Source organism: Thermobia domestica, chromosome 9 (assembly GCF_964235325.1).
Source record: "Thermobia domestica chromosome 9, izTheDome1.hap1.1, whole genome shotgun sequence".
Classification (NCBI taxonomy): domain Eukaryota; kingdom Metazoa; phylum Arthropoda; class Insecta; order Zygentoma; family Lepismatidae; genus Thermobia; species Thermobia domestica.
The window spans coordinates 167,957,997-167,976,657 of record NC_137462.1 but is presented as its reverse complement, the minus strand read 5'-3'; the positions used below and the strand labels follow the sequence as shown (position 1 = coordinate 167,976,657).

General features: G+C 33.4%; 1 protein-coding gene across 1 annotated transcript in view; it reads left to right on the top strand.

Moving 5' to 3' along the window:
- Positions 1-449: 449 nt before the first annotated feature.
- Positions 450-18,661, top strand: part of LOC145661080 (immunomodulatory peroxidase-like) — a 56,505-nt gene continuing 38,293 nt past the window's right edge. The window contains exons 1-5 of the mRNA XM_081726521.1: positions 450-463; positions 3,014-3,146; positions 5,684-5,811; positions 9,955-10,199; positions 14,825-14,998. Coding sequence (XP_081582647.1) covers positions 450-463; positions 3,014-3,146; positions 5,684-5,811; positions 9,955-10,199; positions 14,825-14,998 — 694 coding nt within the window. The remainder of the gene's footprint in view (positions 464-3,013; positions 3,147-5,683; positions 5,812-9,954; positions 10,200-14,824; positions 14,999-18,661) is intronic.

The window sequence follows — 18,661 nt, the reverse complement described above, 5'->3', positions numbered from 1 at the left end:
ATTCTCCATGCTCATGTCCGATTACCTTATTGAATCATTGAAGCGGCAAAGCTTGAAAGACTACGTCTCGTCCCTTAATAGTAAGATAGTTATAATTACTATGTAGCGTAGGATTCACTCTACTCCACTCCTGCTCCTGGTGTTCTCGAAACTAAATCCACAGACATAGCCCACACTTTAGGTTAATTTTTCTATCCTATCTCTGAATCTGCACACTACGGACGGTTTCAATCACATTTGTATTCATTAGATTTTTCTTAGCACTAATACTGAGGAATGTAATGTTTCATTCGTGGCTCTCGTCTTCGAATCTGCTTTATTTGAGTTAACTAATATTATACCAGGGATTGACCCTGTGATACGTTGCGTGATGTCTCTCACGGTACACGGCTCATGCTGTTGCAGCTGCTCTATGAGAACTTTCACTCTTAAAACAAGAGAAACTCGCAATGACTACCACGAGGTACATACTCATTGCTCTCACGAGCTGTGACTGAAAGATTTTCGAGCGAATGGTGAACAAGCTGCAGACATTTTACTTGGAGTCAACCTTTTTCTTGAGGAAATATCAGTGTGGTTTTCGTTCACTCTTATTCAACTTTAATGTCAGATCCTAAAAGCGTTTCTGCATCGTCACCATACTGCTATATTTTTCGATATGGAAAATGCTTATGACACAACTTGGCCCTATGAGGTTTTACAACGCCTACATGAGCAGGATTTTCGTGACATACTGAATTTTTAACTAATTTCTTTGACGAAAGTTGCCTTAGGGTGTGTGTAGGTTGTTATGTTTCAGAGAGATTCCTGAAAAACAAAAACAGCTGTCCCATAGGGCATAGTTCTTAGTGTCAAACTGTTTTCTTTGCTGTGCATAGTATTCTATATCGAATTAAGATTTCTCTTGTTCCGGGAAAACTTACTCTCAAAAGTAAACCACCCCCTTTTGAATATTTTAATGAAAAGTGATCTATGTTATATTTTAGGTTTCTTCATGGAATAATTATTTATTAAATACGAACAAAATCGCCTGAGTCGTTTTTGAAAAAATCGTCAGAGAAATTCACCCCAAGAGTAAACCACCTTTGTGAATTTTTAAATGAAAAATTATTGATACTTACTTGCAAGTTTCTAACTATAACATTTATTTTTGCAATATGAACAAAAATGCCTGTGTCAGTTTTGAGAAAATCGCCCCAGAAAACTCACTTCAAGAGTAAACTACCCCTGGTGAATTGTTTAATAAAAATGATTATTACCAATCGTAGGTTTCTTAATGGAACATTTGTTTATGAAATATGTACAAAATTTGTACAACAATGTTTTATTTGGGGGGGGGGCGGGGAAATTGTTCGGGTAAAATCTCACCACCAAGAGAAAAGTATCTCTTGTGAGACTTTAAATAAAAATTTGATTTATTTAATATTGTTATTTCTTAAGCTGGATCACTAGGTATTTTCGTGCTATGCTAAACGCTGCTTGAACAGTGCAGCGTTGTCAGATAGTGTCGAGTGTTTACTGATACCTAAGTTTCTCAAAAATGCCTCTTGTAATTTTATTTATGTTTCATAAATATACTATATTTTAAAAATAACTGAACGATTTAATTTAAGAAATCAAAGTGAAAAATTTAATTCTGTATCTATGTTTGAGTGATTTCTTTTAAATATTTGTATCCAAATAAATTTTAGGTATATTTTAGTTTATTCTCAAGGACCCTTAGAGCGACAGTCAGACACGCTGTCCACTTAGCTACACAGGCCATGAGTTTATTCTCAAAGTTAAAATAATGTCTAAAGATAATGTTATTCTAATTTTTAAGGTTATTTCTATTTAGATTTCCCTTTCTACTAGTTTTTCGTTTGCTTTATATGACAAATAATATGTTTGTAACTGTCAGGAATATCTGTGTCATTGTTGGGATTGTGTGTGTGTCACGGATAAAAGTATACAAACAATGATAGATACAATCTTGTAATTAATAGCGTATCTTTTTTCGCATAAGACCTATACAGTACACAGGTAAACAATCTATTTCAGTAGAATAAAAACCATCAATTATAGATAACAAACGTCATACGTTGAGCATAATAAAAATTGTTTTTTTTTAACGATTTTCTCGAAAACTACACATTGGAATTTACCTTGAGACATGTTATTTTGTTCAGGTCGATGTCGTCTATTGATTGATACATACCTCATTTTTTTCACAATAATATAATTGAACAAAAATTGAAGTTTAAGTGTTAATAATAAATTTAGGCTACATGTCATTAATAATACAATGTTCTGTTCTCTTCTTAGTTTCATAATAAAAAACCTAATGCGGGTATATTTCATTATCAGGTTCACTTCACTAAGGCTCTCGTAGAGGATCTATTTTTAGATTTTTTTTTTGTTTTTTAAGTTTCTCGGAAATTTTGCATGAATTTTTACATTCACTCATATTACCTTCTTCAGCTCTATGGGATCTATCAACTGGTATTTATTTCATCTTTGGACACTTTTATTCCCGTTAAACACTATTAAAACACATTACAGAAATATAATTAAAACCTGAGATTTTAAAGTGAAAAGTTTTCTGAAATTGAAAAAAAAAGTTTGATATTCTTCTCTTGTTAAAAATATTTTTTGTTCGTTAATTTTTGTTTTGCTGTATATTTTTAGTGACAAAAAGACAAGAACATTAAATGTATTTAAAGAAAGCACTATAAGCTATGAGTAGACAGAATTTGTGACGAATCGCACAGTGCGTTTTCGCGTCGTTATGCATCTTTCAGTGATGACACGAGTTTGGAAAGAACTATTTAATTCGTGTTTGACACACGAACACACACACACACACACACACACACACACACATATATATATATATATATATATATATATATATATATATATATATATATATATATATATATATATATATATATATATATATATATATATATATATATATAAACTGTAATAATAGTTTTAATGACTTATCTCATAATTTTAATTTTTATTACAGGTTTTTAATACCATTTCTCTTTGTCCTTATATCTGCATCTTGCAGTTTAACTGAAGATAATGTCATTGATGTTGATGTGGATGAAGAAGTATTAAATAAAATTGGAACAAAGGATATTAGAGAAGCACTAAATGTAAGCTAATTCCATGATAAAAATAAAATGTTTATATTCATGTATAAGTCGAAGTAAGGAAATGTATAAGATAGTGGACAAAATGGAAATGCTATTACAGTAGGTCAAATATTAAAATTTGGATATTCAAGTTTGATTTCATAACTTTCATACATTCATTTGCCAGTTCTTTAATTGTGCTATCACAACACATTCATTTGCCAGCTATTTAATTACTTCGTGGTATTTAATTTTATTACCTTAATATATTCACTTGCAAGCTATTTAATTACTTAGAGACATTTAAAAGCCAGGTGTTGGCATGGTTCAGAACCATTTCTTTTGTTATTGGTTTAAATAATTAACTGAGTTAATCAGAAAAAATGGAGCAGGGTGTGATGTAACTTCGATTATGTGCTGATTGTCAGTGTGAATTATGAAGTTGACTAAAGTTGACTGTGACAAAGAATGTGTTAATATTTTCATGAGCTACATTCTTGCGTGTTGTAAGACATTATATTTCCACATGGTGCTCAAGTTCATCCAATCTAAGTTAGTTTTCCCGAATATCGTCGTACTGATAAACTAAACAATATTTTCAAGAGTATAATCACCATTTTGATTCAATTGACACGGAAAATAAGTTACTTGCTAATCAAACACAATTTAAGCATATCCAAATACTTCTCAAAACTAAAATTTAGCTCCTCATCTGCTAGATTTTACCTCTCGGAATATACACCCTTTTAGTTTTACCAAATTCTCTCATGTTTGGTATAGCATATTCATACGATAAAAACAATTTCAGATTGTAATGTTTTCCATTGTACAAGTTGGGCTTTTATATACTTAAATTTGATTTAAACCACTAGATGAGCAAAACAATACGTTTATTGTAAAAATTACCAACGTATAATAGTTTCGCCAAATATCCACTTTGGATTCAGCAGACACTATGAATACATAGGTAGTGTCACATTTAATATAAGACACAGCGAAAACATTTCCTGAATCCTGGTTGCTTAATATAGGCTACTACAACCAATTCCCTTACAGCTCATAAAAAATTTAAAAAAGAAAAGAAACAAAAGTCACTATTCACCTTCCATTCCTATTGGCACATTATACATTCATCTCAAATAACTAGATTTAACCTAGTTGTAACTAATAAAATAAGCTCCACAATTAACTTGGAATATTAATTAAATAATGTAAATAATAAATAAATGATAATACTAAATTTACAAAAGTATAACTGTACATTTAACTCATTGATCTTTAAGATACCTCAATAACTCATTCCATAGCTCATCAATTTTAAGTCCAGTGTTCCAGTTCATAATTCTATCGCCTTCCATCTCAATAAATCTTGCTTCTTTTTTCACATTAGGGAAACGTTAGACATACGTAGATTGTATGGGGATTATCATGTGTATATTCTAATTAGGGATTTGAATATTGTTCTAAGCTAAAAAAAATACATTGAAGAATTAAGTTGATTTGAAGATTTAAGTTCTGTAAAATGTATCACATTAAATTGGAAATGTTTAATTTTTTTAAGTTTTACGCCCCACAATTAAGGACAGATGCTAAGGGAGACGGTGATGATCATATGAATGATAATGGTGAAACGAAGAAAGGAAATGGGAGAACCCCGAGAAAACTCTCACACACGGAGTTTGTCTACCACAAAACCCACTTAGAAGGAGGTGGGATCAAACCAATGACCCTTGCGCCAGACGTGAGCACTACTGCTCCGCACTGAGCTACCGCAGCTCCTTAAAATTATAAAAATGAACTTCAAGAATGCATTGAGTACGAGGTTTTAACTTAGGTACCTAGGCATACATGCTAGTAGTGAATTATTATTACAAATGACACTTTGAATTGAGAAAGTAAACGTATTGCGGTAGATGCCCATGATAATATAAATTTCAAAGAGGATGTTAGATATCAGATGATGTGATAGTCTCACAGCAATTAACATGTTCTCGGAGGGATCAAACGGGTAAGTTCATACTTCCAGAAGAGCTGAAGTAGGAAGGCAAAATTACAAACTGCAACCAAATTTTTCTCTGAAAATTATTTCTTGCACGAAATAAATATTAAAAGAAATCTTGCCAAATAAATGCTATGATTCAGAATGTTTTAGAAAGATTTAAATATATTCAAGGATATCTACTCAAGAGGTTTTCTCCTACTATATTTGAAGAAAGATACACAAGTGAGAATTATACCTATTCTTTCATGTAAGGAAATATTTTACTACTACTTCTTAACTTTGGTCTAAAGGTAGATTATGCTAAAGAATTTAATCAATCAACATTATACGTTTCAAATTTATTGAACATGATTATATACCTCACAGGCTACGTATATTTTTATACCAGTATTGGAATGTTAAAAGATAGTTTTGAACTGCTTAAAACATTTATTGCACTTTTCCTAGCATGACTTTCTTTCTTTTAATGACGATTTTCAATAGTATGAAACTACAACATTGTAATTAATTCATATCATCATTGTATCATTTGGTTTGGTATTTATTTCACGAACAGAATGCTAAAAGAGAGACACCAAATGTTGTTGCTAAATCTAAAAGAAGAAGTAAGTCTACACCAGAATCTTTACAAATTGAAAAAGAGTATCAGATATTCATGAATGCAGTGAACTCTCTGGCACAGAAGTAAGTATATTTTTTGAACTTTATTTATAATGTAATTTCATTTAATAGTGTATGGAAACATTTCAGAAACATTCACAAAAGCCTCGGACAAGGACTGATAACTTGGCACGACATCAGCAAAAGAAAATGGACATGAGATTTGGAACATGGAATATTAGAAGTCTTTATAGGGCAGGCGCGTTAAAATCTGTAACGAGTGAGTTAGAGAAATACAGGATGGACTTAGTAGGAGTTCAGGAAGTTAGGTGGGAAGGAAATGGATCTGAGAATTCCGGAAATTTTACGTTCTTTTACGGGGAAGGAAATAAAAATCACCAGTTAGGAACAGGGTTTTTTGTTCACAAACGAATATTACCAGCAATTAAACGGGTTGAATTTGTTACTGACAGACTTTCTTTTATTACTCTTAAGGGACGGTGGTGTGATATTATTGTTTTAAATGTACATGCTCCAACTGAAGATAAGGGTGACGATATAAAAGATAGTTTTTACGAAGAAGTGGAACGGATATTTGACCAACTCCCGCGATACCATATGAAGATTCTATTAGGAGATTTCAATGCGAAGGTAGGACGAGAGGATATTTTCAAACCGATTATAGGGAACGAAAGTTTGCATAAGGAAAGTAATGACAACGGTGTTAGACTCGTAAACTTTGCAACATCCAAAAACCTAATCGTGAAGAGTACAAAATTCCCACATCGCGACGTTCATAAACACACTTGGACATCACCAGACGGAAAAACACATAATCAAATTGATCACGTTTTAGTAGATAGAAGAAGACAATCTAGCATAATTGACGTCCGGTCGTTTAGAGGGGCTGATTGTGACACTGATCACTACCTGGTAGCAGCGATAATACGGGAGAGATTATCGTTGAATAAAGGTAATACTCAATGTCCGAAAACGGAGAGATTTAATTTAAAGAAATTAGAAGAGAGCCAGGTAAGAGAGGAATACCAGATTGAAGTTTCGAATAGATTCTCGGTTTTAGAAGACTCGGAGTGCACTAGTGTTGAGGATACTTGGATTGAAATTAGAGATAGCATTAAAAGTTCAGCAATAGAAAAACTGGGACACGCGGAAATACGTAGGAACAAACCATGGTTCGACCAAGAATGCATTAAACTAGTAGAGAAGAGAAAACAGGCAAAATTACGGTGGCTACAAAATCCGAATGAAATAACTACACAAAATTTCGCAGATATCAGGCGGGAAACTTCCAAAACTTTTAGAACAAAGAAACGCGATTTTTTGAAAGCTAAAATTAATTAACTTGAAGATAATAGTAAAAATAAAAACATTCGGGACATGTATAAGGGGATCAGCGAATTTAAGAAAGGCTATCAACCTCGTGCTTATATATTAAAGAAATCTGACGGAACAGTTCTCACTGATACGGATAGCCTCTTAAATAGATGGAAAGATTTCTTTGACGATTTGCTGAACACGCAGCCAAAAACTAATGTGCGTGGAGAAAAGGAGATACACACCGCAGAACCGTATATTCCAGAACCCAATCGAATAGAAGTGGAAGCCGCTATAAAGAAATTAAAGAAACACAAATCTCCGGGTGTAGATGAAATTCCGGCTGAGTTAATTTTAGCTGGAGGCGAAAAATTGTGGAACAAGATACACAAACTCATTCTCCTTATCTGGAACAAGGAAGAATTGCCACAAGAGTGGAAAGAGTCAATCATTGTTCCAATTCACAAGAAAGGCGAAAAAACTGACTGTAATAATTATCGAGGCATTTCTCTTCTGTCAACATCCTATAAAATCCTTTCAAATATTCTGTTAGCAAGATTGACCCCATACGCAGATGAAATTATTGGAGATTATCAGTGCGGATTTAGACGAAATCGATCAACTATCGACCAAATATTTACCATTCGCCAAATACTCGAAAAGAAGTGGGAATACAATACCCCGGTACATCAACTATTTATTGATTTTAGAAAGGCTTACGACTCGGTTAGGAGAGAAACATTATACAACGTTCTTACAGAGGTTGGAATACCGAGAAAGCTAATTAGATTAATTAAGATATGTTTAAGTGAATCCCAAAGTAAAGTCCGGGTAGGAAAATTTTTGTCCACGAGCTTCCACGTCGAAAATGGCCTGAAACAAGGAGATGCGTTGTCGCCATTATTATTTAACTTTGTGCTGGAATACGCCATAAGGAAAATCAAAGATAGCAACCAGGGCCTAGAGTTGAACGGCATTCACCAGGTTATGGCATATGCTGATGATGTAAATTTAATAGGGGATGATAGGAGAACAGTAGAAATAAATGCAGAGATATTATTAAACGCTTGCAGGGACATGGGTTTAGAAGTAAATGCAGAGAAAACTAAATACATGGAAGTGCGTCGGGACCGTAATACGGCAAATTGTGGAGGCGTTAAAATATTAAATAATACTTTTGATAAAGTGGATACTTTCAAATATTTAGGATCAATATTAACAGACGAAAATCATATTCACGAAGAAATTAAATGTCGACTAAAAGCAGGGAATTCGTGTTACTATTCAGTTCAAAATCTCTTGTCGTCGCGAATTCTGTCGAGGAATTTGAAGCTTAAAATATATAAAACGATAATCATGCCTGTTGTTCTGTATGGTTGCGAAACATGGTCGCTTACTCTGAGGGAAGAACATAGACTGAAAGTATTTGAGAACAGGATCCTGAGAAGAATATTCGGACCCAAAAGGAACGAGAATGGGGAATGGCGGAAGCTTCATAACGAGGAACTACATAGTTTATACGGTTTACCGAACATTGTTAGGGTCGTCAAGTCTAGGAGGCTTAGGTGGGCAGGTCATGTAGCTAGAATGGAAGAAAGTAGAAACGCTTTCAAAGTCTTGAGTGGTAGACCCATAGGAAAACGACCATTAGGAAGACCTAGGCGCAGATGGGAGGATAACATTAAGATGGATCTCGCAGAGATAGGAATACAAAGTAAAAACTGGATCCAGTTAGCTAAGGATAGAAGTCAGTGGAGAGCTTTTGTGAACGCGGCACTGAACCTCCGGGTTCCATAGGCCATAGAGTTAGTTAGTTAGTTAGTGTATGGACACTTTGCTATAAGGTTAATGTGTGAATATTACTTATAACAGTAATTTAAAAAAAGAACAGCAAGGATAAACTTAGCAAATGTATATTTTTACTTTTCAAGATTAAGATAAAATTATTTTAAACACTATATAATAATTAAAGATTATAATAAAGCAGAGATAATCGCACAAAATGTTTTAGTAAATGCCATGAACACTGAAGTAAAAAGACTCTCCAACTATAATTTCTTGAGAGAACAATTTATTTACTACTTTATCGTAAATGATACTCTAGTTACTTTACCATTTTAACTATTTTTCAGACACTAAAAAGACAAAAACTTGCAATAAATAGCTTAAGTTATAGTATGATGCTCTTAATTTTATTAACGATAGTGAAATAGCTAGGTAGTATACAACCATGATAGTAATTTGAAATGGATTTCAGGAAGAAATGTAGTCATTAATTCAACGTTTCCGTCATGAATTTAACTGAATTTGTAACTAAATAAAGGAAGCTTTTATTTAATCGTATAGTTTTGAACTGAGGAATTGTAGTTTATTTACATAAAGTACAAGCACTAGAAAAGAAAATCGCAGTGCGAAGAGGGAAAGAAACTTAAGGCTTCAGAGAATGATCTATGTAAGAGCTACATAAACAGAAAAATTTAATACTACTAAGGGACTCTCCATGTATTTTTATAACATTTTATCAACCAGAAATCTTTTGTATTTGAAATATTATCCACAACTCTTATCCTTTCCGTGCAAGAATGGGTATTCTCCTGGTACCTTTATAATTCTATCAACAGGGTCCATTGTTTTCAGTCATGATTATCATTACATTACTGCAAAAAAGCGAGTTTGTCTTTCAAAGAAAACATATTTTGAAGCAAAAATCCAATTGAATACAAGATGAGTAAAATACGTACACATTTTTCTCGTTGACAGCAGTAGAGAATACAACTTGTATGACTCAAAACTGTAATATGTTAATTTTTAATGTTAATAAATTATCTAATGTATGCCTAACTTTATATCGGTTTAGTTGTCATTACTGTAAACAACTGCTATTCTTTTCAGACATAAAATTCCCTTCGAAGCAGCAAGAAACAGAACTTTGAGACAGATGATGGTTCAACCGGATGGCTTTCCTGATGGAGTTGGAATGTTCGAGATCTTCCCACAATGTACAACCCCTGTTATGCAATGCAATCCCAATTCGAAGTTTCGTACACCAGATGGAACATGCAATAACCTCCAAAATCCACATCTTGGCGCATCTAATAGACCGTTTGCGAGATTGGCTCCTCCTGCTTATGCAGATGGTAGATATTTGAAAATAAAATTTTACCTGTATTAATCTCCTGCTCCTCCCCTGAATTATTTCTAAGGGGACTACATAATTTAACATAAAATACAATCAGGAGTAATCTGAGAAGAAATAAACATACTGTGAAATACCGAGAACATTAAGAACTAATATAGGCACTTAATGTTGACTAATTCACATTCAAGAACTGAACTTTTCTTAGTCAAGGAGCACTAAATGTTCCCAATCAATTATTTGGCGCCAGTTAATGGTATCAAGCATGACGAGATACTGTTGAAAAGTGTTTAAAAAAAGCTGTTGAAAACGTTCAAAGTTAAATTGAATGATGGCAAATTAAATTAAATGAAGAAATTATTAACTGTAAACAAAAATTGTAGTAATGAGAAGAATATTTTATCACACGATTCCATATATCGGATATTAGAAAAGGCATTTTGCAGTAAGAAAAACTACTTATTCTTGCATTATAGGCAACCAAAAAGTATTTTCTACTGTGCAAGCTGCATAGAATATTGTAGATTTTCAAACGGGATCTTCATAGCCACCGCTAAAGTCACCGTTATGCGTGAAAATGTTAACGGATTTGATCCATTAACGAACTTGGCCGAAATAATCATTCTACCTGTACATTGAAAAAAGAATTTAACAATACGCTATCGTTTAGGAGTTATTGTGAGGAGTAACGGACGGACGATAATAATGTAATCTTGTAAGTCCCACTGTGTGATCCTAAAAACGACAATGAATTGATTAAAATCAAGAGTAAGCATGCACAACCAGCGACGTTACTTCTCGAAAAGTTTGCAACACTGGTCTCTGTTTACCATCTCTTTTGTCTATTTTCATTGTTGCTTTCAACGATGATATTGAATTTAGGTCATTCCATTTACAAAAACAATATTTTCTCTTGGGTTGGCAACACTGTTCATCCGGTACTGTTTCTCAATACACGAGCAGATGTCTCCCTTCCTCTAGTTGCTTCGTGCAAAGTTTCGTTTCTCTGTCTCTTTTAGTTTCTCGGTTATCACGGTTAGACATTCTAAGTTATATTATAATGTGGAAACGTCATTTCATGACTTGGTCGCCAAGTCAGCACGGGTTAACGTTCTCGTAGAGAGCTGCTATTTCACTAATGGGTGTCTATAGTCACATAGAATACATTTGGGGGAGTGCGTATCCCAACACGAAATTACCCAAAATAAGGGACACCCTAATATATATATATATATATATATATATATATATAATACGAAAAGTGTTTTAAATACAGATTATATACATTTCACATGCATAAAACAGTTATCAGTGTTGTGATAAACTGGAATCAATTCTAAATCGAATAGATTAGTTCCCATTTTATGCAAGATAGGAGCATAACCAGCCAACAGACTCAATGAAAGAACAAAGGCAAACTGATAATATAAAAGGAAAACAAAGTTTATACAGAAACATGTTTCTTACGTGCGCATATGTGAAAAATTCGAAATTTGAGATTTTTTTAAAATTTAAACTTTAGATTTACTAACGTCCTTTTGACAAATAATGTAATCAAGAATGAATTTCGTATGTTCTTTAAGAATATTTTAGTTTAGAGAGAGAAAAATGCTTTCAAATTTTGTTACAGGTTTTCATTCATCACCGTTCATATTAGGGTTACTTTATTACAGATTTTCAAAAAGAGATTTTTTTTTTCATTTCAGGAAAGGAGTCCACAAATCTCTCAAAGACATAATGAGAAAATATAATTTGCACAACTAAACTCTTATAATACAGATTACGAGAATATGAAGTTTTGTTTTTTCATGCTTACAGCTGGATATGTTGTATTTCTATATAAACTAACCATTGTAACAATATTAATATAAACAATTATTTTCATATATATATATATATATATATATATATATATATATATATATATATATATATATATATATATATATATATATATATATATATATATATATATATATATATATTTGGTCTAGGAATTAATTCGTGCAGTTGGTACGCACACATTGAAGCTGTAGTACAAACACAAAATACATAAATACCTTAGGAAAAATATTGTCCATCGCTAGCCACCACTTTCGCCCATCTGTCAGGCAATGTACGGATTCCGTGGCGAAAGAAGTCCTCATCCTAGGAAGCGATCCAGTCAGAGACCCATGTTTCGATATCTTCTGAAGAAGTAAACCGCTGTCCAATCAAATCGTTGTTCATGCAATCGAACAAGTAGTAGTCCGAAGGAGCAACGTCTGGTGAATACGGCGGGTGGGGTAAAACTTCCCATCCGACATTTTCTAAATAGGTTTTGACCGGTTTTGCGACATGTGGGCGAGCGTTATCATGTTGAACAATAAGTTTATCATGTCTGTTCTCCCATTCTGGTCGTGTTCTGGCCAGAGCTTGCTTCAAACGCATTAATTGTCGTCGATAACGTTCTCCATTCATAGTTTCACCCGGTTGCAGCAGCTCATAGTACACCACACCTTTCATATCCCACCATATGCACAGCATAACCTTTGCACAGTGAATATCTCGTTTTGGTTGTGATGGACCTGGTTCACCTGGTTTCACCCAGGCCTTTTTTCGTTTAGGGTTCTCGTAATGGATCCACTTCTCATCACCCGTAATAATTCGATGCAGAAACCCCTTTCTGCTCTATCGTTGAAGCAGCAATTCGCAAATGGTTTTTCGTCTTTCAACGTCTCTGTCTTTCAATTCATGTGGAACCCAATGTGACATCTTTTGAATCATTCCCATGGCTTTCAAGCGTTTGGAGACTGTTGTTTGATCAACGCCTAATGCTGCTGCAAGTTGTTCCTGCGTTTGACATGAATCCTGCTCGAGCAATGCTGTCAATTCTTCGTCTTGAAATTTTTTTGGCTGTCCAGCTCGCTCTTGGTCTGCCAAGCCGAAATCACCACTTCTAAACCGTGCAAACCACTTCTGACACGTTCGCTCAGCTAGAGCATGGTCACCATACACTTCCACCAAAATACGATGACTTTCAGTCGCACTTTTCTGCATGTTAAAGTAATGCAGCAGGACACCCCGCAAAAACACTTTATCAGGCACAAATTGCGCCATGTTCACTTAACTACAAACTGGTGTTGTTGACGCTTTAATCCACTGCCCTATACTACGAACGATACGCGATGACAGGGGTTTGCAACACATGTGTGGATACACGGAACTGTGGGACGCTCCGTTCGTTGCGCCATCTCTTGTCCACCCGCACGAATTAATTCCTAGACCAAATATATCTTAATACATATATAAATACAAATATTTATTTGTAACTAATTGTTTATGGTGTCAACATCTCTTCGAGTGAGATGCAGAAGAGGAAGTGGATTAACTGAATATTTCTCATTGTACACTTTTTATACACATTTACATCCACATTCATCCACAACTACTTTACACATCTTCATTTCATTTATTTTTCACTTTTTCTAACTTCTACACCCTGACTATTAGGGTAACTGTCTCTCTTCTTCCCGCTGGAACTCCTTCACGATTTTGACTATTATTACACCTTATTGTGATTATTCATTTATTTTCCTGATTTTGATTCTTATTCCTGATCTTGACTTGGCTGAGTTACAATTTTTACTTACCTACATTTTGTTTAATATATAATACATGCAATTTGACTAGAAAGTCGGACAAAAATATAAATGGCGTCATACGCCATTTGTAAACTTTAATATATTTTCATATATAAGCAATTCATGATTTACGCAATTGTGGCATATTAGTCCAGTGGGCTGATGCACCTATTAATAAAAAAAACACCGATAATGGTGAAGAAGACAAGACAAAAGAAGAATAGAAGAAACTTCATATTTTCGTAATTGATATTGTACAAGTTTGGGTGTATAAATTATAATTAGTTGCTATGCCATTAAACGGTTTCTCGAATAATTTAAGTTTTGTGAAATAGAAATAAAGTATCTCTTTTAAAGTCTGTCATATAGTAACACTATCTAGAATTGAATGTACGTATATCATAATCATGCAATTTCGATACTGCAAAATGTAATTGTTGAACTTAATATCTGGCATATAAGATTTTGCCGTTGTTTATTTAACATATTGTTTTTATCCGGTATTGCAGTGATCTTTGCTTACAATTTTCGTAAAAGCTCAGAATAGCTGACATTGGCAATACCATAGTAAATATTACAATATTCCGTATACTACTAGTGTGATCCTTTAAAACTATAAGTGATTATTAGTTAAAACCTGGCCTACTGTACCATGTGAGACCTTTTTGAGCTAATTTCGATCCTGTATCCTTGTGAAGCATATATAACATACATCTTCCTATCCTGACACCTGCGTGGTTCCCAGACAAACCAAGATAACATACCGTAACGTATATGCTACCTGACGGGTAGTCTCTTAGGTTAAATGCTTCAGTTGTTACTTTTTTTTATTAAATCAGAGTGTATTGTAATAGTTTCGAATTTTTTATTATACTTTCGTAATAAAACACTGATCTTTCTAACTTGTGTGGCAGTACACATGTTAACTAATCTTAAGTAAGAAATTAGAGCATAGTTATTGCTTTTTAATCAATAGCACTTTCATCTAGTTGTGGTATTTCAGGTGTTGACTCGCCTCGAGGAGGGTTGGAGTTTCTTCCAGTGAACCTTCCAAATGCCAGAGACATTAGTCGTATTCTTCACTTTGATACGGATAATCCAGATTCTCGTTATACAAACATGGTTATGCAATTCGGACAATTTCTGGATCATGATCTGACGCTTACTCCTGAAGAAAGTAAGTATAAATATTCCAATCTACAATTTTATTTACCTAGACACCAGATAAGATTTAATTCCTGAGCGCGTCATCGTTTATCATTATTTTTTAAGTATTATACATTATTTCGTTTCCACGGGTTGCTATATATAATATTACAGAAAACTGTACACTGTTTATTAACAAGTGATATGTCGTTTTAGTATTAAATGAGCGAATATGCTAGCTATGTAAGTTAAAAATAAAGCTAAGTGAAAGTTTAAAACTGGAAGTCATATTTTTATCAAGAAATATATGCATGGCATATTTTAACATGATTTGCGTAATATCGAAATGACCGCAGCTTTTCCAGGCATTGCACTCAATATAGGTCAACTACATTGCTTGAATTATCCTTGGTGAAAATTAGATTTATTATGGAACTGAGAGTTCTGTAAGACATTTGAAGATTTACAGCTAAAACTATAACGATACGAGCTTCCTGATCATTGATAACATCATTATGATCGTATCGTTATAAAACTTCATAGTTCTTGAAACACTTTTATATTCTTCTTTTCTTCTTCTAAACACAGAACAAAAGTCAACGTCTGGGGCACGCGCTTTTCCTTTCCGTAAGCAACAAATGAGTAATCCAGTCGTTTCGTAAATCCTACATTTCTTGCTTGTTTCCCATAGTCTTCCACAAAATAATGCTACCAAATAGTCTTAATATTGAATTTTCTTCCTACGTGTGTCCCAACTAGGAACAACTTTTAATAATCACATATTCTTTACTGGGGTCATGGAAACATAATGTATTCAATTCTGATACAAAGGTTTCTGCTTTGGTAATTGTAGGTTTCAGATGACTCTTATAGTATTATCGAATCCATCATTTAACTCATAGTACAAATTGAATAACGCTGAAGGCCCTTTGGGAGTTTATGGTATATCATTACTGAATGCCATGCATTTTTATACTCCAAAGTAAAATGACTGAGTATCATTCCCAAATTTACAATTATAGTTCTTTGGATATATGTATATCATAAGAATATGTATGTATGTATATGTATATGTATGTATATACAAAATGATATATGTATATATATTCGAAAAATATCTAGGGAGAGGTTCCCTTTAACATTGCTACCGAACTCATGATGTGTGTTGCAAGCAAGTTATTTATATTGAGCAAACATTGTGGACAATTTCATAACTAAATGTTCTCTGTAGTATTCGTTTCTACTGGTCTATACAACTCTTGACTTTTGAATCTTTTTGTTTGGGGTGTGAATTCCAATCTTTTTACCCACTGCTTATAGGGTATTCATTGATTTTATTTACTTCGTGAGTACAATGAGAGCATTTTCCTTTAGCTTCTTTCCACATATAATATCATAATTTACTTCTTAATTCAAAAATGATGGCTCTTCACAAAATTGTAACTCACATCGGTATGGTTCATGTAAAGTATGTTTCAGGGAATTCGTTTTTGTTTATTATATTTTTCTTTTCTAATAGAATCTTTCTTTTCTAGGCATACTACAGAATACTGCTATCATATTACTGAAAGAAACATATTACATCAACACTTAGCTAAATTTGATTTATTACTCATGGAAAGTTTAAAGCCAATTCAAGTCCTAACTCGACTTCTACAAGTAATAGAAAAAAATATCAATATACATATATATATTTCTGATAATTTTCATCTCCTGTATTTTTGCTTGTATTTGTTATGCTTTTATGTCGGTACATAATTTTCCTACTGCAATTTCTAAATTTTCTTTTGAAAGAAGTTTTCCGTTTAGTTTCTACAGTACCAAAATAAATCGGAAAATATGTCCTCTATTTCAAGTTATGTGCCTTGTTGGTACGATTTTCTGTTACTGTTAAGATTGCATGTAGTGTTTCTATTATAGACAGACATTTTCAGTTTGGTTAAATTTTACTTTATAGTTTTTCAAACTATCAGTTTGCGTATATATTAACAGGATTTGGATTAACTGCACCCTTATACTGTGTTACCTATGCTACTGATTGCACATCACAGATTTTATGTAATAATTGAACAAGAGCTGCGACTGCAATTTTCCTATATTCGTTATAATGGCATCTACATGAATGGAATCGGGAATTTTGTTACCTGTTACGTAGGAACAATGTGAGCTGAAGTTTCTTTCGATTACAGATGAAGATGCCGAGGACACAAAAATTTCTTCATATATTAGGCGTCCACATTATATATATATATATATATATATATATATATATATATATATATATATATATATATATATATATATATATATATATATATATATTTGTACTGCAATCACCACGGAGAGAAAGACAGAGAATAATTTCCGGAAAGAAAATTTGATGTAAGAAATAAGAAAATTGGATTCATTATTTGTAATCTTCAATGCTTGCTACTCATGCCCAAACAAATAGCGTTGTATATTGTAACGATCCATCTCGTCGAGAATTTTTCATAATCGAGGAATGGATTCGTTCAAAGAAGAAAAAAATAATGAAAGAAAAATAATGTATAATTTAAAACATAATTGATTTATTATCTTAATAATGCATAATTGTGTAGTAAAGTCTATTCCGTGTAGAAGTAATAATTTTGGAAAAAAAGAAGAAAAATGAAAGAATGAAAATTGCTTTAAAAATCGTTTGCTATTGACAAATAGAGAAAGAGAGAAAAATAGCGAGTTGCGCGAATAGGGGGCGTGGCCTATCTCTCGGTGTGGGTTACGAGCCAGCGTAACATCTGGTTACGTTGACTAAAGCCTGTGACAAACTTCTTGGCATTTCAGTTAAATGAATAAAACGGAAGCTTTGGCGCGACGTTGCCAAGTGGTAAAGGGGTGTGGCTACGGCTAAGCAGACAAATTACAGCGAGATCAGGTGACAGGGGATACACGTGTATGTGTACAAAATAAATGTGGCAATACCGCTGGCTTCTCATTTGCTAGCAGCATTTAAAGGAAACTTGGAGCGCCGCCTTCAAATGCCAAGATATTTGTTACGCCGTTTAGTTCTTTGTCCGGAGTCTGGCGGCTAGGATATCGTTCGTTGCTTCGCTGCGTAGACGTGTAGAAGCTGTTTGTTTCATGTTTAAATGGACAGCATGGGGCAATTTGAAGTTTCGTGCCAGTGTGATTTTTTAGTTAATTACACTAGTTAACAAATTTAAACTTTTTGTTTGTTACATGAGAAAAATCACCTGATCTTAAAGGAACTTTTTGCGCTGAATTCGAATATGCACTCGGTTTCTCTCCATCACGTACAGGTTTCCCTAACAGAGGGATTTTCGGGAAATTTCCTCAAAAATTTCCCTTTTTCAGATATTTTATTCCCCTAGCTCCTGTCCCCTTACATATAGTAACATAGAAATTATACCTAAGTATACCTTGATTTATATTTAATAAACCCTAAAAGTTTCGTAAAAATCGCTTTGTTCTTTCTAGAGAAATAAATATATTTGTATGTATACTGTGTGCACTGTTTATTGCACCTGATAGTAATGCTTTCAGATCTCCTGAGTTGGGGTAAAAACGATTTGCTTTATTACTACAATCACAGACATAAAAATGAATATTTACAATAGTCAACAACACACTTGTATTGCTCTCTGTAAATTAGAAACGTGTATAAAAATAGAATGTACTTCCAACGTATATTTTT